The sequence below is a fragment of the Mus pahari genome, chromosome 23 (genome assembly GCF_900095145.1).
Source record: "Mus pahari chromosome 23, PAHARI_EIJ_v1.1, whole genome shotgun sequence".
Classification (NCBI taxonomy): Eukaryota; Metazoa; Chordata; class Mammalia; order Rodentia; family Muridae; genus Mus; species Mus pahari.
This window is the reverse complement of record NC_034612.1, coordinates 8,494,068-8,521,279: the sequence shown is the minus strand read 5'-3', so window position 1 is coordinate 8,521,279 and position 27,212 is coordinate 8,494,068. Positions and strand designations below refer to the sequence as shown.

Below are 27,212 nucleotides of genomic sequence, written 5' to 3'. Positions count from 1 at the left end.
CAAGATGCTTCAGGACTTAAGGCTCCTGTTATTCCTACACTGATGTACAACTTTAGCCCCATGCCAACCTGGGCTACACAGAAAGCCCTTAACACAACATAAACAAAAATGGATACCCAACAAAGGCGTGTTCTTCCGGGAGTTGACACACAGTAACTGCCGTGAGAGTGTCTTTAGGAAGTACCGTCTCTACTGCTTACGCTTCGGTAATTAAGCCCGATCTGTCCCAGCAGATGGGTTTTAAAATAATTTAAACAATTTGAGTGACTGACACTAATATGTTTGAAAATAGATAAGCAGTTAATTGTGAGGCTAACTCCAAACTCAAAAAGCAACTCCGAGCTGCACTTGGTTCTAGATGCAGCCAACAAACACAAACACAGAGATGAGGTTTCTTTTTCTAAATCACTGTCCTACAATTAAACTGTCAAAGGCCTTCAACCACCAGGTACAGACAGGCCATGGGGCAGAGGAGTCTGCTGCTCAGCCTGAAAACAGAGTTCGACAGCAGAACTCACAGCGGGGAGAAGCGACTCCAGGCACAAGTATGAGCTCAGCATCCTCAGCAAGGAAAGGTGAAGCTGAAAGTAACAGACATCAAGTGCACACTCTGGAAAAGCCAGCCCTGACCCAGTGACTACTCATTAAGAAAGGCAACAGTAGACTCTGTTTTAGCACTGTTTCTCCCCCAAGGCCACTGCCAAAGTCCACGGTCAGCACTGACCAGTGAACGCGCAGGATAGGGCAGCACTGGCACGGCCGGGACACTTTCCTGGGATTCTACCTTCAAATCGCCGCCACTCATCTCCTCCTATTACTTGATTGTACACAACAGCTGCACCTATCTACACCTCCTGCATGAAACCAGGGGCAACAAAGCAGAGATCTCCCCAGAATGCGCTCTGTCCTCACATTATGTACTGTTAATCTGCACACTTACCCAATCCATAGTACCAGTACTCAGCACTCTCATGAAGGCTTTCGAGAGAGAGAACCTGGGCGTACTGGGATGGAGCACTAGGGGTGCCCTCGGCCTCACATCTCTCAGACCTCCTTCTAATCCCACTGGCAGAACATCAGAGCCACTTGTTTAAAACACCGGAACACAAGGCCCAGGGCTGGGCAGTTCAAGGGCCACCCTGCTAACCTGACATTTGCACTTTACTGCGGTGCCTTAAGTCCAAGGACTACAGAACAGGCACCCTGGAGTCCTCTGAAGGTATGTGTGCCAGACCAAGGGAGACTGTGGTCAGCGGGGGGATGGGATAGCCCCAGAGCCTCACCTCTACCTTCTCCTATGTGGGTATTGCCTTTACACTGTTTGGGGAGAGAGGCTCGCTGGGCTGGCTGGATTCACATACATTACTTTCCATTGCTGCAATAAACACTGTGACAGGGACAACTTACAGAAGGAGGCATTTATTGGGGCTGATGGTTTCAGGGTGTTAAGAATCTAAGATGGCAAAGAAAAGGCAGGAAGGCAAGAACAGCTGTGCGCTTGAGTCTGGATTCGCAAGCAAGAGGCAGGAAAAGCTAACTCAAAATGGTCTTTTGAAGCCTCACAGTCTGCCCCCAGTGACATGCCTCCCCGAACAAGGACACACATCACCACTGGGAAGCAAGCATTCCCACATACAGACTACCGGGACCATTCTCAGTCCAACCTCCACTGCCTCCCTCTTGACCCCGAGATGTCCACTTGAGCATGAACTCTAACACTAGCTGGCTTGCTTGTGTCTTTGACCTGATACAAGGTCTTGCTGCAAAGGCCAGGAACCTAGAGGTCAGCATCCTCCCAGCTGCCCGGGCCAGTGTGGTTTCCTTAAGAAGTAAGAAGAAAACCCCCAGGACTGACTGTCAGTTAGATGCTGTTGGTTACTGCTGCCCCTCAATGCACTCAAACACAGAGCAGTGGAAACTACACAAATGGGGGCTGGCGAGATGGCTCAGTGGTTAAGAGCACTGACTGCTCTTCCGAAGGTCCTGAGTTCAAATCCCAGCAACCACATGGTGACTCACAACCATCTGTAATGGGATCTGACTCCCTCTTCTGGAGTGTCTGAAGACAGCTACTACAGTGTACTTACAGATTAAATAAACAAACAAACAAACAAATAAAAGTTAAAAAAAAAAAGTAAAGAAACTACCCAAATGGAAAAGAAAACAAGCAGATAATTATGAGAGCAAATGTCTAGTTTGTTGTAAAAACTGTAGACAGGCTGACAGAACTGAGGGAGCCCAGAAGCTACCCTGAGGGAGGCGAGAGATGCCATCTCAACCCTGGACCTGGACTGCTCATCACCAGACTCCCATGCCAGCAGGAACCAAATGCAAGCTCCCCTGGAATGGGGGCAGTGTCAGTCAAGCCAGTGCTTGATCCCGTGCTTGATGGATCTAGGCTTCAGGTTCATCTGAGAGGACAAAGAAGTGAGGTGTCAGCACAGTTTCCTCCCCAGATTTATGGCTGAAAACAGGGTCAGGTTGGCTATCAGGTGGTTGTGTGTTTGTGTGTGTGTGTGTGTGTGATTTATTATTAATATGTAGTTTTCTTCTAAAACCCACAGCTTTTAAATAAATCATATTGTTAAATATTAAAACATAAAGTCCTCTTTAGCATTAAAACTCGGTCCAAGTCTGGGTTTTAAAAGCAGTCTTTTGGATACCTCATGTATAATAGGTACAATTAGTAACGAGGAAAAACAGTACTTGCTCCCTAACCGTCTGGCTAAATGCTGGCCTTCTCTGCCCTCCAAAGCCATTCATTCATTTTAATTTGCCGTCTCACTCAGCCCCGACTACTCAGGCAAACATGCACCCAAAATGCAGAGCCTGGCCTCTCCGCATCCCTGTCTCTCTTCCTTTAACCAGGAGATTAAACTCAGAGAGACCTGACTACACTGCAGAGCTCCACTTGACTGCTCTGAAGAAAGACACGGGCCATGGGAGCCCATGGGAACCCTGATGGAGCAGCAGCCAGGAGCTCCTCGGGGTGACTGGAAGCCTGTCTTCAGTGTCGCCTACTGACTGGTTGGCTGTGTGAGGGTGGGAGTCTCCTCCCTCCTCCCACGTGTGCATCAGGAAGCAGGCTCATGTGGAAAAGCATGGCTGGGCCTCTCTGGCATGGCAGCTCTCTGCACACTGCTCTCAGGTGTCGGGGTCCCCAACCTTTCCCAGTCTGCAGTGCAACTTTGTATCCACAGTTGAAGTCATCACCCACTTCTTAACTGGGGTGTCCTGTTTCCTTTAGGAGAAAGGCGCTACGCTGTGTTTAGGATGCTTGGTGAGCCTGGGCCACAGCCACTACTCTGACGGCCTCTCGCTTCACTGGGCTCCTGGGTGCTCTTTGCCCTCCTTATCTCAATTCTCATAGCTCATTCCTCTGATGCCAGTTCAAGCCACATTAGATCATATTAAAGGCAGGTTTGTTGAGGAGCTGCTCTTGGACAAGTTCAATGGCCCAAGGATAGAGACCAGGAAAGTCGCCATGGGGAGGGGCAAGAAAGAAAGGTAGCCTCACGCAGAGAGAAGGTAGAGGAAAATAAGAGAGAGAGAAAGAGAAAGAGAGACAGATGCCAAGATGTCTGGGTGGTGTAGGGAAGAGCCTCTGGGGGAAGGGCAGCTCAGCCTGTGGGCAGTAAAGTTCAAGGTTGGGGGCAGGGTACATCAGGGAGGGACTGAGGGATGCTGGGAGAACCTGGAGGCCAGCTCTGCTTTGAGATGTAAAATATTCACCTCAGCCACAGGTCCTAGAGTCTGAAGCCAAACAAATTTCTCTAACAAGACCTAGCACAGTTCAGCTACCTGGGAAAGTGACACAAAGTCCCACAAACAGACTGTATAGAGGTCCTTCCTGCTCTAACTGCAGACTATGTGACAATTCCAGTATGATATTTCCTCAGCAATAAAACCAAACGATATGGTACAGGTCCAGGAATGCGTGAATGCATGTGTGTGTGTGTGTGTGTGTGTGTGTGTGTGTGTGTGTGTGTGTGGCCTGGACGCTCTCAGACCTGTGTCCTCCGAGGCCGGGCTCCTTCCTGCTGTTAGCCACTGTACACAAAGCACCTGAGGAGAAGCTACACTTTGCTGCTTTCTGTAAGAGTTTAAGTAAGTGTTGCTCAAGTGCCTGAGATATGCTCTAATCACAAAAGATTAACAAGTGACATAAAGTCAGGGCTTGACAGCAGACAAAACAAGACAATACAAAAGGTGCTTGCCCGCCCACCAAGAACAGGCAGCGGCAGTTTGAATGACAATAATTCACGGAGCTTAGATATCCAAAGGCTTGGTTCCCGCAGCTGGAGGAACTGTTTGGGAAGGATTCTTGAGGGGGTGTGACACTAGGGGTGAGTCTGAGGTTTCAAAAGACCATTTTGAGTCAGCTCTCTGCCTCCTGCTCAGCTGTGCCTGCCCTATGCCTTTGCTCTGCCACCATGGACTCTCACCCTCAGAAACCTGAGCCTAACTTTTATCCCTGGTTGCCTTGGCCATGGTGCTTTTCTCACAGCAACAGAAACCCTACACGTAAGAGATGGGAGGGAGGGAGGGAGGGAGGCTGGTTAGTGATTCATCTGAACACACCCTTTTCACCTAAAGCTTTTAAAGTCTGTGGCCCTTGCAGCACACTCGCTGGCACTTCGGACGCCCTGACTTAAGTCTTTACTACCACTGGGCTTTGGGCCTCATCAACTACACAATTATTCTATGAGCCAGATTTTATGCTTAAACATACTTCTGCACTTGCTCTATGTGCTACATGCTTTAGATTAAAAAAACACGCACACACACACCCCACTGTGGGCTGAAACAGCACAGTGCCTAGCAGTGAGGCAAGGTTCACCATGAATGACCTGCAGGCTGCAGGCATACCCACCCAGCACAGGCTCAGAGTTGCACTGCATACTGACCCTGTATGACATTCGCCACCTTTCATGTGTTTGGGTTTCCATCTTACTCTGTGCACCACTCACTCCTCGCAGCTTCATGGTACTGTCTGTGCCTGCTCCTCCTCTGCTGGAGACATGATAGCAGACGTCTATCACCTCGGTTCCCCCTTCTCATGACTCTACCTCAAGTCATGCAAACCATAAAAAAGCCACTACAGACCTTCAAGTCTTCACCACAGCCCATATCGACACGCCTCTTTTGGCACCTTCAGCTCGTGTTAGTGTTTCATAGCCCAAGACATAATTACAAGGTTTCTAACCTAGAACTGTCTATCTTCCTCAGGCTATGGCACTCCAAGACTAGATGGTGTTGGTGGTAGAGCTGTTAAGAAAGCTTCGCACATGCTAGCAATGCTCACCACTTACACTCTCAAAGTGGGGATGTGGAACAAGAGGTGTGAAGCATGGATTTCAAGTGTGCATGGTCACAGTGCAGGAACAGCTAAGCCACAGCCTGGCCCTCACAGCATTTCTGTGTGTGCTGTATGTACAGCAGTGTGGAAGTCAGGAAACAGCTTTATGGGATCAAGCTCAATAGCAAGCAGCTTTACCCAAAGGCCCAACTCCAGGATATTCCTGAACCACGGACAGACAGTCTAGCTTCTGTGGTCACTTGACTACGAAGCAAATGGGAAGAAGTACTGACAGGTGCTCAGAGCTCTGTCTAATGGCCAAGATCATACTTAGGGATTTTATTTTCATAATCTTCTTTATTCTTTAGTACCCTAACTATGCCAGACAAGCAAGCAAGGTTATTAGAATGTACAGTGTGCCCAGTAGCATGACAGTTCCCACAGCACCAGAGTCTGCTGTGACTGGGGGTAAAGGTGCTACTGGCACCATGCAGGGAGAAGCCAAAGGTGCAGTTAATCATCCCACAACAGCCAACAGCGAAGGCTCAACCCTTGGCTGAAAACTCCTAGGGCTCATAAATGTTGAGTCCGGTCAATTGCCTGTTTACTCAAAGAAAGAAAAGACTGAAAGAGGTTGGAAAGGGGCCGAGACCAACCCTGACAGAAAAGAGTTTACACCATTTACACGTCCCATAATTCAAAGTGACTAGGAATGAAGGAAGAAAGGCAGCCCACTGCAAAGAGAAAGGCCAGCCAACGGACAGGGCGTGTTCACTGTACTTCATAACTAGCATTATCACAGTCACTTTTAACTGTGCTTAAGGACATAAAGGGAAGGGTGTCCATAACAGATTAATGGGAAGTAACAGGAGTTTAAACGATTTTATATGCATACAAAGCATACACACACACTTTTAAAGCCTTAGTTCTTCTTGTACTTCTTGTATGCCAATGTTACAAAGATCTTAATTAAATTTTTACTATAACTGTACAAATAAAAAACCAAATATAAGCTTAATTTTTTCTAAGAAAGAGTGTTAGATAACTGATTACTAGAAACTGATTCACTTTGAACGTGTCATAATGAAATTATTCCATTTACAATTAATAACCTAGGTTATAGATATGTGGTTGCCTATAACTAGAAATTATAAATATAAATAATAACCTTTATTCTCACTTTTTTTAGCTATGCTAGAAAATTAATTTAAACCTACCTAATTTTCAACTTAAAATGAAAGCAATGCTCCTCTTTTGACAGAGAGACTCTGGGGAGTCGTTTTATAAAAAGCACCCATTAAATACATGTGTAAGTGAAACAACAGTGTCTAAAACACAAGTCGTCAATTCCTTAGGCACACCTGGTCTGACCTGTAGGAAACCCCTATGTACTGAGGCTCTGAGAGGTGAGGAGTAGAAACAGCCTTAAAATTTTATTTTAAAATTTATTTGTTTATTTTATGTATATGATTACACTGTAGCTATCTTCAGGCACACCAGAAGAGGGAATTGGATCCCATGACAGATGGTTGTGAGCCACCATGTGGTTGCTGGAAAATGAACTCGGGACCTCTTGAAGAGCAGTCAGTGCTCTTACCCATTTTAAATGCTCACACACCTCAGCACAAAGGACTGTACTCAGCGAGATTTAAACAGATAGCAGAGTGAGCATCAGGATGTGACTAAGCTTCATGCTGAGCAGTCGCCAGCCCTCAGGAAGCAGGCTTCAGCTGTGCCTCCACCTTCCAGCCGACCTTTCCCAGAGGGGCTGGACTCACTGTTGTGAAAGCTAGCAAAGCATGGGGTGTCGCCTGTGTTATAACCACAGCTCCCATACTGCCCACTCCGTCCCTAAAGTTTCTCTTCATCATCTGACAGTGGGCACCACTGCTGATGTCACCCCTGGCCCTCTCTCCAGATACAGCCTTGAGAAGTGACATCAAACCCCAGGGTGGTGGATGAGAGACCCCACCATGCTGTCTGTCTGCTGCTGGGACCTGATGTCTCCTCAGAGTCCTGCCAGGCCCTTAAGAACCCTTGAGTGAATGCTACACCCCAGCAATCCACCAGTGTTCTTCTGACCTTGCAACAACCACTTTACTAAATTGAGATACACTGGGGGAAGCTACAGATGGACGGACTCTTTAACACCACGACTGAAGCCTTGCCAGAAGCACTGTTGGCCGTAGTGTCACCCTAAGACTCCGGCCTATAGCCAGCAGCTAAATCCCTGCCCTAGGGTACCTAGACAATTAAACAGGACCAAGGTGCTGTGTCCCCTGTATGGAGCTCAGTGGGAATGGGCAAGAGGTTCTGTGCTTCATACCTAGTGTATAAAAAGAAAAAGAATAATTTGGAGGGAGGTAGAGGTGCTGTGCACCTTGTTTTGTGAAAATTAAACACTCTTTATCAATCTATTATAACTAGACTATGGTCAGTGGTAAGAAATGCTAAATTGAGTCATTTCGTTTGGGTTTCATTGATCTAGAAGTCCATGCCTATTTAGCAGCAAAGTTCACGTCCACTGCAAATGTGGACCATGGCAACTGTCCATGGTCACACAGTTCATGGTCTGCTTTTGACAGTCACCAAGCTGTATGTGCTCATCTATGGAAAGGAGCACCTGGGTGGCACTAAACACATTTTCACCATTTAATTTAATTTAATTTATGCCAAATAACAGTGTAAGGAAGAAAAATGAGGGAGAATAACAGAAAGGCCACACTAGTGTGTCTCAGCTCCAAACCACGTAGTGAAGAGGACGTCAGACACAGCTTCACTGAGGAGCAGAGGGCTCTCTATCGTATTATTCAGGCACAAGCATGCAGTACGCGACAGCACAGGGAGTGACCCGAGAACAACCGGAACAGATAATAAATACACCAACCCCCTCCACCTAAGTCCAAAGCCAGCTGTGCTCACGGCCGAGAAAGCGGAACACCAAGCACCCTGAAGACTGACCTTTTGTTGACTGGCTTTTCATCCTTGTCATAGGGCCGCACAAACCACTTCCCGATCCTCACGAAGTTCTTATCCATGAGGCACCTACAATAAGCACATCAGGAATTACCTTCACAGACTCAGTAACAAGTTAGCTTAGCACTCTGTCAGCAACCCGGATGAGAGGCACTAAGGAAACACCGGCAGCGCCAGAGCCACTGTCGGAATGTTTCCTTAGACTGAGACAACTCAGAACTCTGGGCTTGGATTTTCAAAGCCTGAAGGGGTGGGGCAGGGGATAAGCAAGGACAAGAAACAGTTGGGAGTTTCCCAAACTCTGGGATTGAAGTCACAGGTCTGCATTACAGACGTTCCTCTATCATCAAGGTCAGAATGCAGGAAACTTAAGGACTCTTTTTCCTGCATGCTGGGCTTGGCGTTTTCTTGTGAAAAATGATCAATTCTTTAGCAAGAATGCCAATAACAAAACTTCGGCAGAGTTCATCGTCTGCCTTGATGCTTTCTTTCGTGAGGGCACAAAACTACCATCCAGGAAAATGAAGGCTGGGAAGCAGTCTCCCTAATAAGGAGTGTGTGCTGCACTCGCTTCTGTCTCCTTGGCGTCTGGGCTTGTGTGCTCTGCTGTCAAGTCCCAGCATTCTCTTGAGGACGGGTTAGTCATAAGTGAACCCGTCACAGAGAAGAGCAACAGAGAAGACAACGGAACAAGTTCATTCATGCGCAGGCAGGTGACGACTCCACCACAGCTGTCACCTGTGCAATGGGTGGAGGCCGCAGAGCACCAAGTACCCTAGATCTTAAATAATAGGAATGTAAAAGAAAATGGACATTCTGAACCAGGTGGAGCACAATGATCTCTCAATGTTGGTCTGAAGGAAAGCTGTTCAAATGCGGTGTGGAATTCTTTTGTACAAGGGCTGTGAGAACTAGACAGTGACTCTTATCTCACTATTCAGGCACATCTGTGCTGTTTTGTCTCTGCCGTCCTCACTCCATCAAAGCCTATGGAAACAATTCAAGCCCTCACCCATTTTGTTACATGTAAATGTCAGGCAACAGCCTGTCCTCACAGAATAACTCTCTCTGTGCAAACCCAATATGAAACAGGGTTACATCAAATACCACTGCGTTTATTTGCAAAGTGAACGGGGGTCTCCCTTGTTCAAGCAAAGAAAATCATTTCCAGAGTAACTCAACCCGACTTCACGCGTCTAAGGGACAGAGACGCTGACTACATTCAACTCTGAGCACGAAGTCTGCAGCACCTGCCTAAGGAAAAGGTCACATGGGCTGAAGCTGTAAGCTTCGTCAGGCTCTTCCCCTGCCAGACTCCATCCGTTCCCAGCAGACACTGCTGCACAGAACGCAGTCCAGTAAGAGCCAGGAGCTGCTAGCGTCCCAATGGCAGTCACCAGCACCAGTGTGGGTGGAGACGAGTCAGTGCCCACAGCTGAGACACAGAGGGAACATCTCCTAGCAAGGTCAGAGTCTCCAGAGTTGTGGGAGCTGCCAGGTACATCTGTGCCCAGGGCCAGGACGTAATTGACAGCTCCATAATACTCCCTTAACTCCTCGTTTCCTCTTTTATTTGGTTTTTCAAAACAAGGTTTCTCTGTGTAGCCCTGGCTGTCCTGGAACTCACTCTGCAGACCAGGCTGGCCTTGAACTTATAGAAATCTGCCTACCTCTGCCTCTGATTCCCAAGTGCTAAGATTAAAAGTGTGTACTACCATTATTGCCAGCTCCTTCTTCTTGTCTTAAGCCCAGATCCACATCATAGCTGAATTAATACGCACACATTTCTTCACTTGGTAAAAGCTATCACTGAGTGTCTACTTTGAAATCCACAGTACACAGAATAAAAGCAGTGGTGACAGGCACGGGGTCACAGCCACCAGCAAACTTCATCTCAGAGAACCGCGCTGGATAAAGTTGTGTTGGGTGTGGGATGGAGATTCATACACAACTCCTCTGAGGTGAGGCTGAACGTGAACAGGACGCTGTCAACTCAAAGCCTTGGGAGGAAATGGAAAAGACATGACTACACTGTCAAAGACAGTTCTGTGGCTAACTAGCATCTGGGGAGTCCTAATTCTGCAACAGACTACAGTGGAGCAGACATGCAATCTGAAAAGAAACTAAAAGGAAACATAAAAGCTCTTCTAATACTGCAACAAAGTAAAGCAGCACAGAGCAGAGCAGTTGAACAAGAGCAAGGCAAGGTACATAGCTCTCTGACACAGCCGCTTCCTCATGAGACAGCACCACAGCCAGTGAGCCAGGGCTCCCCTGACTGCGCTGCACCTCCTCTCCGGTTTTAATCTGTGAAGACCGTCCCTGTCTCTGATGCCATCTGGGGTTTCTCATGTTTATAGCAGGGTTTCAGTTCTCAGTCAGGATGACAGTGACTATTCAACACAAGTCAACTGCCTGTGCTGTAGCACATTCTGGGTCCTGCTCTGCACTGCCTAGTGCTCAATCAATAGCTGACAGGAGAGTTAGACACATTAAGAATTAATTCTCTTCCTGTTCATAACCCAAGCACTCTTATGGCCATGTGTGTGGTGTGTATGTACTCTTACCATGAGGCAGTCAGTGACTGGGAAGGAAATCTATTGAACTGGTTTCTTCAAAGCATGTCTGTCAGTTCCCACGCAGCCTAAAACCACAGCGCCTGAGCACTGATGGCATAGTGTGGCTGCTGAGACACGTTCAGGAAAACCAACACGACTACAGACTGCATTACTTATGTTCAAAGAACACAATTAGGCAAATGCTTTTTTAAAGGTAGTTTTAAATTATAAAAATGTCAGACGTAAAATATACACTTCTACCACTCTTTGCTCTTTTTGGTAGGATGAGGGCCAAAATTTGTATTTAACTCAACCTTGCAGACAATTCTGTCTGCCGAGAACTGCTTCAGAACACTTCCCAGTCACTACCAGGCATGTATCTATTATAGTCAACCTGGGTACCAGCAACATTTTCAAAATCAGTTACCTAGGAAGCTGGCATCGTTCTGTAAGGCAACTGAGGAGCCCAGAGGCTGACAATGCTAAGCAACAGCTGGCAAGGTTCTCTGTAGGTGCCGCCCCAGCAAGGGCACCATGTCAAGAACAATGCAGCAGTGCTAGAATGAAGGCAAGAGCCACGTGTGCACCCACGGGACGTCCCTGGGATGTGCACTCTGTGGTGGCCCTGAATAACTGTCCAAGGTGTCAGTTCCCACCTCTGTTGCCAAAGCCTGGGCAGACCTGAGGCAGGGTTACAAGTGCTGGGCAACGCCCAGGCTAACCCAGCAAGTCACTTCCCAGGTGGGTAGGACCGCTGGGAGGAGCAGAAGGAAGGGCGCCTGGCCAGTACTTCCAACACAGTGCCCTCTTCCCTCTAGCTGCCCACAGACTATATACCACCCACCTGCAGGCCAAGCATCATCAGTGCCACCTCCCCCTCCCCAGATTCATCAAATTCAGGAGATCGATTCTGTCAAGCTTACTACCACATGTACAGCTGAGGGGATGAGGGACCCCTTCCCAGCTGGCCCCACACCCTCTCACTCAGTGGGTGAGCTTCTCCTGTGCCCTAGTGGGTGCTGATTCTTGCAGCAAGATGTAGCCAGGCAAGGCCTACTTTACATCCTCTCTAAAATGACTATAACCTTAAGTTCTTTTCCAGGACTAGCCTCCCCTGAAATGTTCACTTCGCCTCATGCAATTCCAAAGGCCTGCACCTTTCTTCATGGCCCAGTCAGTGTCTAATGCCATTTTCTCATTACAAACAAACAACCCAAAACCAGTTGTCAACATCCTCACCCTGTGATAATAGATAGATAGATAGATAGATAGATAGATAGATAGATAGATAGATAGATAGATAGATAGACAGACAGACAGACAGACAGCTTGACTGATGCTTTTAGAAGACACAGATTCCTTTCCAGGCCATTTACAACTAGATATGTGTCTAGGTTTTTAGACTTATATCCTCCCATTACAGACTGTACCTAAATCTAAAGACTCATTCTCAGACGTGGCATTTCCATAAAATGGAAACTGAATTGTTTCTTGTACTCCTACTATGTGATTCCCAAGGGCGCCAGATGTCTCCACATCAGATAACTGTGTCTTCCGCTGCGGCTGCGCCTGTTACTCAGCTCCATGACTGCAAGAGCTATGCTGCAGCGCTCGCCTACCATAAGACCCCAGCGCCCAGAGTGTGTGGGCTCCGCTGGTGTGGAGCCAGGTCCAATCCCATGCTATGCTCCCTCGCTTCCGAGGCGCTATGGGTGGCAGAGGGAAGCCTGGCAGCCATCAGTCGGCAGCACCAGTACAGTGCCAGGTAGGGGGCCGTCCTTTCCAGACGTCGGATCCACACTGCCAGGTTCCCCTGCGTGCACAATGGTAAGACCGAGCACACAGCCAAACGTTAGTGGCCTTCCACTGTGCAAAGCAGTGCCGACCTGACCTCTGGAGACTGCAGTGAGCCCCCATGAAAATCAGGACGTTTATTTTATTCCAAAGCCTTCAGGCACTTACAAACTAAAGCCAACCTGGCAGTGTACCAGATGTTTCAGGTTGTCACAATGTCACCATGTCACAAAGGCAAGCTGCTTCAGTACATAAAACACTCTTGAGTTTCTGAACTACACACATGCTCTGGTGTTTTGTTTTGTTTTGTTTTGTTTTCAAGAATTTTTTACTCCATACTCATAGACAGGTAATAGAGTTTGATGCATCATGAAAATCCACATCAACTGCAAAGAAGGACACAGTCAACATGTCTCAAGTGCTAAATCACATAGAACAAGCTCCCAAAGAGCAGCCCCACGAATGTCTCCATGAGGAGGAGGAAGCAGCCTCAGTGTGGTACCCAGCGCAGCCACGGCAGGGTGAGCATGGGGTGCAGTCACTTAGGTGGAGACTTCAGAACGATCCATGCTCATGTGGTGCGGAGAAGAAAGGGATGGGTAAGAGAGGAGGTGGGGCTAGCTCAATCACAAGGGAGTCTAGATAAATAAAAACCAAATTAATGGTATTTTATCATCCTGGGCATTTAGCCAAAGATAACTGGCCTTAAAATAAAACTTAGAAGCATGCTTACTTTCTCAAAGGACATGGGAAATAAGCAACGGACAGACCTGAGACAGAGAACTATGGCACTGTCTTTCCACTTTTCCAAGTACTACAGAGTCACAAAGATAAAACCTAAAGAAGAAAAGAGCTTAAAATTCCTACCCCCCCCCCCCCAGAAACCTGCCAGCTCCCAAGCCATAAAGAGCAGCTAACCGGAAGACAAACTCATCCCACTGACCATCAAGCATGGTCATGTGACATCGACGTCCGCCCCCTCCCTTAGAGATTCTACTTTGTCCGTTTCAGTCTTGTGGCCAGTATCTTACTGATGAACTATGAGCAAATGTGGTATGCATTACTTCAGGGCAGATGTGCCACAGGCTTTCAGATCCTGAGTTACCAGCATTCTTTGCTCTCTGTCAGGAAGCCAACAAGGAGAGGCAGAGGCTGCCTGCTCAGGGCCTGGGGCTGGGGCAGGTAGGCTGAGAGCACTGCAAGCACAGACAGCCTCTGCTATGAAGCAGGAGCATGACCTCCAATAGGCAGTATCCCTGAGCCTAACCTGACTGGGAAATCAGGCCAGTGGCCACCAAAAGCAAAAAGGGGAGGGGAGGGGAGGGAAGGGAAGGGGGGAGAAGGGGAGGGGAGGGGGGAAGGGAGGGTGCAACTTTCTAAAAACTATGAACATGGGGCAGGTCTGATTGTCAGACAAGCAACTACATTACAGGAGCAGCACAGAGACCGTGTGAGGCAAAAAAGATGGCTCACAGTAAGAGCGCATGCTGAACTTCCAGCACAGCGGCTCACAGCCATCTGTAATTCCAGTTCAAAGAGATCTGATGCCCTCCTCTGGCTTCTGAAGGCATCAGGCATGCACTTGGTACACATACATACATACATCCATGCCAGTAAAGCACTCATACAAATAAAATAGAATAAATCTAAAACCAAACCAAAACAACACCAAAAACAAAACTTAAATCGCTACTATATTTCAAAAGATGACTGACTGTGGCCCGGAAGTTATATTTTAAACTAACGCCATGAAAGTAACAGGAGAGGACATCTGTCCTCTGCTCAGGGCAAATTACATCCTAACACTAAGTGTTCTCTGAAGATGAAACAAACTGTCAGAACCTGCTCAGATAACAGCAAGTTTCAAGGAAGGAGGAGCCCAGAAGACTGGTGTTACCGACCAGAATCCTTGGAGTGTGCTGGGGACCATCAATGTCGAAGCCACTCTAAAAATAGCAATCCTGACTGCCCTTCTCTAGGCTGTGAGGGCAGTCAGCCCAAAAGAGCTCTCATAATGAGAAAGGGGGTGTGCTGGGCCAAGGACCACATCACAGCTCGGTAGGTGATGGAGCTGAGTCCCAGAGCACTCCTGTCTCTGCAGGTGATAAGGAAAGGATTTCAAGAAGTGAATCTCTGGAAAAAGCAAAGCTGTAACACTGTTATGCAAATGTTTGCACAAGTAGCTTGTTCATTTATTTGTTTCTAAATGGATGCATTTGTCCAGCTGGAAGTGCATACCGCAGACAGGCAAACACTGAACAGTGACACAAGAAATGAGTGTCTGAAGTCACACTGCTCACAATTTAGAATCGCTACAGAACATCAATAGAGTGGTGCTTCAGTACCAATCAATAGCAGTCCAGAATGCAATGCTCTTCTGTGTGAAAATGGCAGGATCGCTTAGCTCTGGCAGTAAACTTGTCCTTAATGAGTCACTGCAGTGACATCACTGTTAGCCTTTCATGGAGATCAATTTATACAGCTCCTTCTCAGACCTAAGTAAGAGCCTTTCAAGGCAGTGAATGGAACTGCCTTTTAATTAAGGGTCTTTGCACCTTAAGAAAGGCAGGATAAATCACTTATTCAAGGTCTGTTGATGTACCAACTAAACAAGCAATGAGTTAGAAAGCGCACAAGCCCTGCCGCTGAGCTGTCCTCTTTTTAGGACAGGAACTCAGAATTCAGGCTGGAAAGGCAGGTTGACCTTCCGTGGGCGCAAGCAGAGAAGCCCAGCAGAAACGGCAGGAAACTGACCGACTGAGAGAGCGCCCACCCGTGAGGCAGCGAGTTTTCACTCACAGAATGCAGCCACCCCAGAACGGAAGGAGAGTGAGGGACTACCTTATAGAACCACAGCCCCAGATATCTCACAGGGACCTTGAATTACAGAGAGTCCCTACCTGGGGTAGAGGGATCATCAAGTGCTTGCTCAGGTGAAAGCTGCCCCGCTCCCCACCTCAGAACTCACTCCCACAAACAAAATGATGAAATCTATATGAAAATAAGAATTATTGGCCGAGTATGTGAACTACATTACACACGCTAACTGAAGGGGCCTGCACTCCATCCCCCACTAGCAGGCTGCTCATGGAAGGCTGAGTGCTGACAGACTCTTAGCAAACCGAGACCCAAAGTTTACTGTACATCACAATTAATTTTCTTAAAAAATAACGGTTCAATTTGAGCCAGGCTTTAGTTCCCATCATAAATTCTGAATGCATGCAGGAACTCAGCTGCAGTTTTAAGCTGAGCCAGGCTTCAGTTCCTATCATGAATCCTAATGCATGCACTGCCCTGAACAAGGAACTCGGATGCACATCCTTTCACTAAGTTCCCTTGTCTTCTCACTTTCTATCAACAAAGAGAAATGCTAACAAACAGGACTAAGAAAAAGTTATGTTTTTCTGGGAGGAATTAATCATTATCTAAGAACACAGTGAGTTACAACATTAAATAGATGTTTTGTTTACATCCCCTAGAACCCTACTTAAAAAGCATGCTTGGTGAGCCCTTTACAAGACACACAAATGTACTACACAGTACATTTTTCCCTGAATGCGTTTTGGGTGATCTTTTGCTCTTACTTACTTGGCAGGGGTACAAAGAATTGCCAAATACTTCTTCAATCAATAATGCTTCTTTAGACAAGTGACATCTTTACAGAAAAATGCGGAGCAAAGTAATGCCAGGGCCCCGTTTGAAGGAAGCAGAAATGTTTAGAAAAAAGGCCTTTTTAAGGGACTCAGGCCGGGCAGTGGTGGCGAACACACTCGGAGGCAGAGGGAGGTGGATTTCTGAGTTCGAGGCCAGCCTGGTCTACAGAGTGAGTTCCAGGACAGCCAGAGCTACACAGAGAAACCCTGTCTTGAAAAACGCAGACTCTGTTACTTAGAGACTTCTAGCTATCACCCTAGCCAGCAGCTTCCATTTTTAATGACCTTGGAGCATCATCTACAGACTCCAGAGAAGAAGGGAACATTGATTCCCACTGAGGCTTTTAACTGGGCCATTCTTAGTCATCTGTATCTCCCCGAACACCACAGAGAGCCTGGAAAGAGTCCTGGGGCAGGAGGTGAGGAGGCAGGCACTCCACACTGATGCTGGAGAACTACTCAGGGCAACATTCTTCAGTCAACTCTGCAAGACTGTGACACCAACCTAAATGAGAGCAATGAGCTATAACTCATGAATAAAGCACAGCCCTCATGAATGTGAGCAGCTGTTTTAAGAACAGCTCTCTAAAAACCCTAAGGATCCCAGGTTGGCCTTGAGCTCCTGACCCTCTGGCTTCTACTTCTGGAGCCAAATAGCTGCAGGTGTGTGCCACCAAAGAACAAATGTTGTTTATGTATGTGAGTAGGTCTGCGGGGCAGGGGAGAGAGGAGGCTATTGCAGGGGTGGGGCAGAGAAGAGGAAGAGGGACGACTGCATCACAGACTGCCACGTAGTAAGAGAAGACATGGTGACATTTCAAATCAATATTACAGAGGTAATGGTGATGATGATTCCAACAAGGACAGTCAGCAGGTGCTAGAAAGCTAGTGAGTGGGCTGTAGAGGAAGGGAGATCCCACATTCCCACTGTGTCTGCCACAACTTAGAAAAGGAATGGGGCCGACCAGGAGCTCAGTTGGCAAATTTCTAATTTAGAAGGAAGAAAGCTGACAGAGAACACCACTCCAGCCAAGTGACTGCAGGCTCTGACCTGTGTCAGATGCTGTAACTCTCAGAGGAGGTACAGCCTCACCTGCATGCCATTCCTATTAAAAAGAATAAGCCTAATAGAATCACAAGAGACTGCCTCAAACTGAAGAGCCAAGCTAAGGCCTCACTCATCACCAAGGGCAGCATCTGCAAGAACGGCACAGAGAAAGGACTCTCCCAGACCTGAGGAGCTGTGCAGCTAAACGATGAATTATCGTGCGTTGTCGTGGATTAGCTCCTCAACTCGGTGCGAGAAACAGAATTGTCAAACCCACAGCATCTCAATGACAGCAAGGGTTACAGGAGATTGTTTTATCACTTCTGTGGGCCTGTGCTTACGGGAGAGGGCCGACTTGACCTTAGGAATGGATCCTTCATTTTCAAAAAGTAAAAGAAGGACATTGAGACTAAAGACTGAACAAGAAGCATGTTCAGACTGGGAGGGGATGCAGGGATCTCTATACTGCTCCTAAACTTCTCCAGGAGGGGATGCAGGGGGGCTCTGTGCTGCACCTAAGCTCCTCTGGCAATATCAAACAAAAGGAAATATAAAAGCATAGCTCACACATTGCAGATGACCCCGTGTCTAAAGTCCAAGTGGACTCTGGGCGCCCCTTTCTTACCTTTCTAACAGATTGTGGATTGCTTTGAAGAGCAGCGTCCTACATTCATAGGAAAGGCCATTTTCCCAGAGTCCTTCTTCCACAACTGAAAAGAAATAAGAAAAAAGAAAAAAAAAGAACCAGTAAAAAGGACATCCAAATAAAAAGCAACTTTGACATGTTTTTCTAATGCAAAGTTAATGAGCTAATTCAAAGGGCTTCATCTCAATCTCACAGGGAACAGGGAGGGGGAGTGAGTGCTGTCCTCAGCAGAAGGCAGGACTGTGAGCAGAGAGAACAGGGTTCAGGGGCCTCAGGGGCCGTGCAGGCCCACTGGCCTCTCCAGCCTTCAAAGTGCAAGTCACTTCTGATACTCAGGACAACTTCCCAAGTCTCAAAGATTAATTCTGAGCAACTTCTACTAAAAAGTAACTAAGATCCCATAAGGTAATACCTAGGCGATTCCCAAAAGTATCTGAAAAGTGTACAAAGGTTGTTTGACTGGAAGTCTATCTAGATGGGACTTTTTTAAAGAATTCAGATATTGCTAAAAAATTAACTCTTGCTGGAGTATTAAATTGTTTCCTGGACTTATAATTTTATAAACGCTGAACATTTGTATTGCCTAATGCCCGTGCAGTCCTAAAGTTCTATTCCTTTTCGTAATTAGATCAGGGGGAGCTCCAAAATAGATGGTTCCTTTTAAGTTAAATCAGCTTGACTCGAGACAGGGGAAAAGGACAGATGTCAGGAGGCGGAGGCAGGTGGAGTCTCTGACTGCATGGGACCTAACCTAGAATCTAGGGAGGCTGGGGAAGTGATGCAGCTACACTGCTCCGGGGATTTACGTTCTCCGTTCTCCGGAGTGAGAAGGAAAGCTAAAGACAAAGGCAATGGTCACAGAGTCTGTGGGGTCCTACAGGAGCGGGGCAGTCTCTTCATGAAACCCACAAGTCATTGGGTGATAAATACATACAACATTTTAAATCTAGGCTCCAAGCTTCCCAGCTAAACCTTAATTCTGTATGGGTTTAAAAAAAAAAAAAAAAAAAAAAAAAGGTAGTAGGAAAACTGTTTTATAGGCTGTATTTATCAATGTTTTTGGTATCAGAAGAAAAAGACACAAGAAATCAAATAGCTGTGTACACACACACACACACACACACAGAGTGGAAAGTGTCAATCAAAACAAAGAATCCCTAATCGAAAACACTGCCCTCCAGCTACTGTAACTGTTACAGGCAGGCAAATTAAGAACGGCAAACAGAAGCGAGCCTGTCTCAGCTGCTGTGTGCAGACCCAGGCTCCTGGCAGTGTTACCTCACTGTGGTGATAAAGCTGTGCTTCGGATCTTTTTAAACTGCTGTCATAAGTGACAGCTTCTGAAATACCATCCTCATTCAGATAAAGTGTAAAAGCACTAAACATTTTTCAGAAGGCACCATTTTATTACAAACAAAATTAAATAGCAATAATTACTGCTTAGCATCCAAATACTCAAAATCTTCACAATTTATAGTGCTTTCCAACTTTTAAAACATGTGTCTTACAGAATCAGTGTGCTCTTTAAAGAGAAAGGCCATGTAGAAGGTTCCAAGTGCTCAGGTGTCAATGAGGCAAATTACCAAAGCATCAGCAAGGAGTTTTCCCAGCTGACCCCACCCTGCTCCCAGAGGGAGAGCTAGGAGGAGGAGATGCCCAGGAGTGGGGAAGGGCCACAGCACTCATTCCTGCATCCATCCTCCATCTGCACTGTGTACACAGTCCAAACTGGAATTGCATCAGAGGAACATGGGCTCCCTCTGAGCTGTGCTACAGATTCCCCTTAATACATCACACTGCAGCAAGGGCTGAAATGAACATCTAGCCTTCAGAAACACTTCTGACTCCCCCAGTGCTTTTAACCTCGGGCAGCAGAATCTACTGAAACCTATTATCTAGAACCCGGAGCTCAGCATGCACACTGGCCTCGGCAGAGGCAGGGGGGGGGAGGGGCTGGTGGGAAACAGTTTCTCATTCAGTCACTACAACTACTGAAAAGCAAATTTTGTTTGAACCCTACAAACACAAACAGACTTTTAAGAAGCAGGAGGCAGGAGAGGAAGTGCCTTGTTAGATTTGCTGTGACATATGGCCAAGGGGCAGGAATCTAACAGGAGGCTGAGAGGATCTATCTGTTCCTTGCCTTTTGTTTTCAACTCTGCTGCCCAATGCATAAAACAGTCTTACAATCTAAATTCCCCAATTCTCACATCCACTTCCTGAGAATATAAAATAAACAAGCACAGCAACAAGACAACATTCATCAACTTCACCTACGGACTGTGCCGAATAATACTTCAAGATCTCAATTTTTGATGTATCTGATTTCTAAGAGATTGACTTAACAAAGAACTGAGTAACAAAATAGCACAATGGCACATTAATTCTGAAATACAGCATCATACCCATAAAAATCCAATTACACACGGTATCACTGACTGATCACCATTCTGTCGCCATTGATTGCCTTGTAAAATCTATTTGAAGTCATTAATAACTAAATGGACTTATTTATATCAAATCAAACCTACTCGGTACGCGGCTCTCTTGAACTTGTGTGGATGTAGAACACTTGGCATCACTTAACAAATCTATATCAGAAATGCATTTAGCTTGTCCACTGTCAAGTCATCAGTCAAATATGGAACAGAGGATATAATAGTAGAGCTAGAAGACAGATGTAGACGTGCTGTTTGTTCTGACCTGTTCAAGAATAACAACCCTGATAATGCTCAGCAGACAGAAGCATGGCTGTGACATGTCATCTCACCAGGCTGGCTAATGTCTTCCTCAGGAACCTCTAACAGCATGGGTCCTCCATCAGTTGTAGGATAACCAGAATTTTAATGAAGGTTTCTGCTCCGCGATGTGGCAGCTGAGACATGACCCACGTTAGCATTTCAATGGATCACAGGACTTGTGTAAAGCCAGTAAATTTTCAACTAAAGGAGGTCAGAGAATTAGATTTCTGGATACACTGAGCAAGACCTTCAGAAGACAGCTTGCAGAAAACAGCCCCACATCCCTGTGATCACTCACACTGCAAGAGAAATAGTCAAGTGTCGAATCACACTGTCTTCCAAATCCCTGCGCGTCCCCACTCACCGATCTTTTCAAGCATGATGGAATGAGCATTACCATTGTTATCTTACACTGTTACTGAAAAACTGCTCTGGAAGGGGAGCCCCCACCTGGCAGAGATCTCTGGCTCCCGGGAGGGCACTCTGCACCTCACAGTTGACTCCAGTCTTCCCTTATGAGCCCACGCCACTTAAACGTCCTAAGTTAGGCAGATGTTTATTAAACAACTACATGTTCAGGAATTACCAGGGACCAGCATGAGATATACATTAAATGGGGTGGGGTGTTTTTGCACAGATTATCACAGTATAGCCCAGGTTAGCCTCAAACTCATGACAATCCTTCTGGAAGTCTGGAAGCTTCAGCTTCCAGATTTCAGAATTACAGGTATGAAGAGTATTCAATGTTAATGAAAAGCATGCATGTAGTTGGTACACAGGATGCACACATACAGCACACACGTATATGATACATACATATGACTCAGTTCGGGCAGTTTCACTTCAATCCATCAATACTTAAGATAAACTTTCCTCTAAGATGGCTGTGTTAGTCAAGAAGACTTAACCCCCGGGTTTCAGTGTTGCTCTCAATTAAACAATAAAAATCAAAACCATTTCTTTCCTTCTCTTTGGAGGAGACCTGCTTTGAAACATAAACCCACTCGGCTCGGTGCTGACAGGATAGGTCCTGACTTGCCTTTTACACTGAAGCTCCAACAGTGGCTGTCAGAGCTATCACTGTGAGTGACCCCTACTCTGTAACTGTCTGAACCTCAGCTGTCTTCTTGGCACTCTCCCGCGACCCCAGCTCAGCCAGCACTGCTGTTCTTGCTGCAATAATCTTGCAGAGCAGTTTACAGGAGGCTTAGCCCTGGCAGAGGGCACTGTCTGGCATGACCACCAGAACACAGAAACACGATTCATTAGCCACGCCTGAAGAGCTAACAATGCTACTGCTGCTCGCTGCCTTTCAGTCCCCACATCAGCCTGAGAATAATGCTCTCTCCTTACTCAACAAGCACATTTACAGACAGGAAAAACTGTAATCACCTTTGATTACGAGACGGCAGATTTCGCCTATATGAGCCGCCAGCCATGGTGACATAGTAATTAGTTTGTAACTGACAGGTTAAAACAGCAAATGTAGCAAACGTAACACAGAAGAGGGAAGGGAGGAGAGAAAAGAGAGCAGAGAAGGAAAGAGAATGAGCAAACAGAAGGCTCAGAGACCGAGGCTGCTCTGCGTGCCCTGCCTCCCTGAGGGGAGGCACAGTGGCGGTCGGTCCACGGCACAGTGAGAGCCGCCTGAGGCAGCCCCCACACACACACTCACACACACACTCACACGTTCATTTCAGGAAAACAGTGGCCACGCTTTGGCCGAGCTTTAGCTTACTCACTGGCCTTTCTTTTCTGCTCCTCTCACCAAAACTCTGTGACTGACGGTTACAGCAGTGTCTGTCCGTCCATCCCCTCCATCTTCCTTTACCACACTTCTACTGCACCTCTCTTACCTGGCAAACAGCTTGTCTTCATTTACATGAACACTGTTCCAAGCTTTTTTTTCTAATGTGGATTTTAAAAATACTCCTCTGAAGAAAAGCCAGACTGCAGAACAATTAGATGCACTCCTCGTCACTTGGCCCAGCGTGCAATCAGGGGCACAGGTCCCCGCTGTGAGAACAGAGGCCTTGAGAGCAAGCACAACCATCCTGCTACTTGCAGAAGTGACCAGTCCTTCCACACCCGGGGGCTGCACCCTTTGTGGGAGCAAGCGGTGTGCTGCCTGCCAGCCAGAGTTGTGCAGACGTTGGTACGTAACAGGAAACCACATACTAGATGGGGAGTGCAGGCTAAATAGCAGAAAGGACAGCTGGAAGCCAATATTGTATTTAATTAGCGTTTAAAAAACAATTACCTTTTAGGCTTCCCATAACATCGCTGTACTTTACATTACAAATGTGCTACAAAGCAAAGAAGAATTCACACACATGAAGAGTGCAAATACGATGCCACTGTGTGTAGGAGTATACATACACACACACACACACACGCACGCACAGGCACAATTTTTGGTTTAAATGTACTCTAGCAACCTGAACACTGCTATTGTGCTTCCAATCTTTCAAACTTGCAGATTGGCTACAATCAAGTCTCTTCGCAGAATCAAGTTATTACTCTTTACCTTCAAGGAGAAGAGTGTGTAACGTCTCCATTGAGTTAGCTTATTTTCTGTTATCTGAACAAAATACTTAGGTTCAATACTTAAGGTGGGTTTCCTTGTTTTTGTTGTTTTTGTTTTTGTTTTTTGCCTAGCTGTCCTGAAACTCACTCTGTAGACCAGGCTGACCTCAAACTCAGAAATCCACCTGCCTCTGCCTCCCCAAGTGCTGGGATTAAACCCACCACTGCCCGGCTGAAGGCAGTGGTGGGTTTAATCCTTAGCTCAAGCTGTTGTAGGCAGAAAATCTCCCTGACTCATCATGTCAAGAGGGTAAAGACAAGAATGGGAAGAGAACACAGCGGTCAGATGTGAGACATGCTCCCTCACAACGCTGCCTCTTTTCTGAGAGCTGAGGCCACAAAAACTGCTCTGAGGGGAGGAGCATGCTCACAGAACCCTCCCCAGCACCCTGAGCACTGACACAGGGCCAGCACAGCCGCTCCAAGCACACTTAGCAGAGGCAAGCCTCATGGTGCACATATCTTCCAAACTAGCTTATGGTTTGTCTTCTCCTTCTTCCTTTGTTTGTTGCTCAAGCTGTACCAAACTCAAAATCCTTGCCTCAGCCTCCACAGTGCTGGGATTCCAGGCTACATGTAGCAAAGTGTAGCCCATCACAGCTGCATCCACTTTAAATCATGAAGTTCTAAGAGGGTTTATGAGACTGACCACAGCCTTGGAAAGTCAGTTGGATGGTGTTCTGCTCAGGCAAACTCGTGAAAGAACATTTCGTTAAAGTGGACACAGGTGAAAGACTAAGGCAGACTGGTGAAGGAATGTTCAGCTAAGCAGACACAGGAGAGAAGATGCTCTGCCTAAGCAAGTACGTGAAGGACAGGGGATGAGGGACTCTTCACTAACAACGCACACCTATTGGTTCACCTTCACGCTGCGTTTGTCAGGGCTCCGTAGAGAGAAACTCACCAAAACCCTCTGGTGGTGTGGTGGTGCGCTGCAGTTTCTTGCCACTTCTGCAGACTCCAGCCAACTGGCAGAGTGATGTCAGCTGAGACAGATGCACGTGCTGAGGCAACACCCATGGAGGGGATAAATAGGACTCGACTCGATAGACAGTGATGGAAAAGAAGCTTAGCGTGCTTATACAGGTAGCTAGCTGCGCAACGCCTGTGGGTCTCACATCTTTGTTGATCTTCGTTTCTCTGAGGCACAGCTGAGAACTCCTGGACCCTCCTGTTAACTAGCGCTGAGGCTGAGGCTGAGGCCTGGTTGTCTCTGCTAGGCAGTGCCACTGTTTGCTATCTCAACTACTGAACTGGACTGCTGGCGCATCTGTGAAGTGTTTGTGAGTGGTTCCATCTGCCACTGCCTGCTAATCTGTGAACTGAACTGCAAATTTCCAGACAACACAGATGGGAGTTGCTCCAAAAAACTTTTCTTAACAGGTTCACTTCTCCTGCATCCTTTCTTTTCCACTACTTCTAGTGGGTGGTTACAAGGGAGGTTAAAGTGTTTAAGAACCATCATTAAAAATATGTTTTGAAAAAAATTAAAGTTGCACAGCCTTAACACGGCATCCACAGATGAGGCACTGGAGAAAGCATGGGAATAGCCGGGCCCAGAAAAGCAGAAAGCTAGGAAAGGAGCTGCTGGCTCCGGCTCCGGCTCCGGCTCCGGCTCCGGCTCCGGCTCCGGCTCCGGCTCCGGCTCCGGCTCCGGCTCCGGCTCCAGCGGTGCTTGGTTGGAGTCATGCACACTGAAGGTCTTTCCAGCTCTGGCCCCACTGAACTGTCAAGGTGCACTGTGGTGTCAGCCTCTAGGACAGTAATTCAGGACTAGTCCTCAACAATCTCATAAAACCCGTAACATAAGCCAATACTGCAGTTAAATTGGCGTTTGGAGGGCTAGCTTTAAATCTATACATCATTTAAAATGGTTTCTTCATGAAAAAAAATGTATTTGCCAAATATTTAGCTTATATTACCTTGCCAATCACATGATGAAAATTTCTGTCAACTGATGTATGATACTAATTCTTCACTCCATGATTTAAAAACTAACTATGCTATTATAAAGTACACCAATCAAGAAGTACTTAATTAGTGCTGACTATTTAACCTGAACCAATCAGGAAGCTTTTTGAATTTTCTATAATATTAGGGAACAGGTCAGGGTGCTGAATAATTCACTTATTTTGCATACAATTTTCTGCATATTACATACCAAAATTTTAAAACTTTAATCAACTGTGCTTCAAAAAGAACAGAAACACAGAAGACTCCCACGATGGCCAGACTGAGCATCAGCCACAGAAGCAGCCCAGCTCTGAGCACACTGAGCTGTAAGTACACGTTCACACAAACCACCCCAGCTCTGAGCGCGCTGAGCTGTTAAGTACACACTCACAGAAACCATGCTTTGTCCACAGCACTCGCTCGCTTGGAAGCTGGGGGACAGCCCACTGCTCAGCAGCCACTCCAAGGCAGAAAGCACTACTGCGGCTGGCCCAGGCGCCACATTTGACTTCTACTGCTACTGCACTACACCAGCCTTCTGCCTCCAGCTTCACATACGGGAGCCTTCTTCTGCACTGCACGCTGCTCCTCTGCCGCCAGCCATACTTGCCTAACCTGGGCCCTTTAAACAGCCCTTTCACCTTCCCTCCCTTTGATCAGCCACACAGTAGAGAACAATGTCTATCTCCCGCCTGTCTTCTCCCCATTGCAGAGGGGACAAGTCAGCACGCACAGACACAAAATCTTCCACTAAGAAAAAGAAATTACAGCCCAGAAAAACATCCAATCCCGTGTTATTTAACCTGTATGCAGAGATATGTGTGTCCATAAGCTGGGCCGTGTAGAGTTCAATGCATGCTCCACCACAGAGCACCCCATGAAGTGAATCTCCTCAAGTTTACAGTGTTAAAACAGCCAGCTTTAAGTTATGAGAGCCTACCCCAGGAAGGCACATTTCTAAGGAATGTCACTGACGTTTCACCTTCACTACACAGCACTGATCCTAGGTCCAACACCACCGGTACCATTCACTATCAACAAGGAAGGACATTTTGTCACTATCACTTCATAATGCCCCATCAATCATGATTGGAAAAATTAAATTGTAACACATCAGTATAGGTGGCTGATGAGATTTCTTCTTTCATATTCCACAGGATCAGCTACAGCCACACTTATAAACGCTCAGAAAAGTTAACCTTTTTGGAAAGGCAGGGGTAAAGAGACAAGGAAAGGGAACAAGAAAGGGAACAGGAAAAAGGGAAAGGGAAAAAGGGAAAGGGAAAAAAAGGGGAAGGGGAAGGGGAAGGGGAAGGGGAAGGGAAAGGGAAAGGGAAAGGGAAAGGGAAAGGGAAAGGGAAAGGGAAGGAAGAGAGGGAGGGGAAAACCCTTCAGGTCAACACTGCAGAATCACTGCCCAAGGAGCTCAGCAGTTGACCTGACTTTCTTCCCTATCCATCAGCATCAGTGTAACAACTCCCCTCAAACATCTCAAACTCATTCATTTACATTAAACTTCTGTGATTCTTCAACAATTTTTAAAACTGAATATAGTTTATAAATTTATAAAACTGATATAGTTTATACTGTGAGTATAGCCACAAGTTGTGATAGATTATGAGCCTCTCCCCTTTAGTAGACCCACTTTAAAAAGGTGACAGGATGAAACTGAGAGACACAGGCTGCCCTCCAGTGATATTCTTCCATCTGCCCCACCCCCACCCCTGCCAAGGTGGCTCTGCATAAACAGGACAGAAAGGACGTTTATCTCAAGGCCCTTGCCAAAGCTCAACCCCACTAAGCACCACAGCCACAAGAAATAAGATGCTGGGACCGTGGGCAATGCTGGGACCGTGGGCAATGCTGGGGCCGTGGGCAATGCTGGGACCGTGGGCAATGCTGGGACCGTGGGCAATGCTGGGGCCGTGGGCAATGCTGGGGCCGTGGGCAATGCTGGG

General features: G+C 46.8%; 1 protein-coding gene across 3 annotated transcripts in view; it reads right to left on the bottom strand.

Annotated features, from left to right (window-relative positions):
• The window catches only part of Med13l (mediator complex subunit 13L), a 221,882-nt gene that overhangs the window by 86,510 nt on the left and 108,160 nt on the right, over window positions 1-27,212 (bottom strand). For all 3 annotated transcript variants that reach the window (XM_021222486.2, XM_021222487.2, XM_029533617.1), the window contains exons 3-4: window positions 17,954-18,038; window positions 8,261-8,344 (exon numbers count right to left, since the gene is read on the bottom strand). In XM_021222486.2, the coding sequence (XP_021078145.1) occupies window positions 8,261-8,344; window positions 17,954-18,038 (169 nt within the window). The remainder of the gene's footprint in view (window positions 1-8,260; window positions 8,345-17,953; window positions 18,039-27,212) is intronic.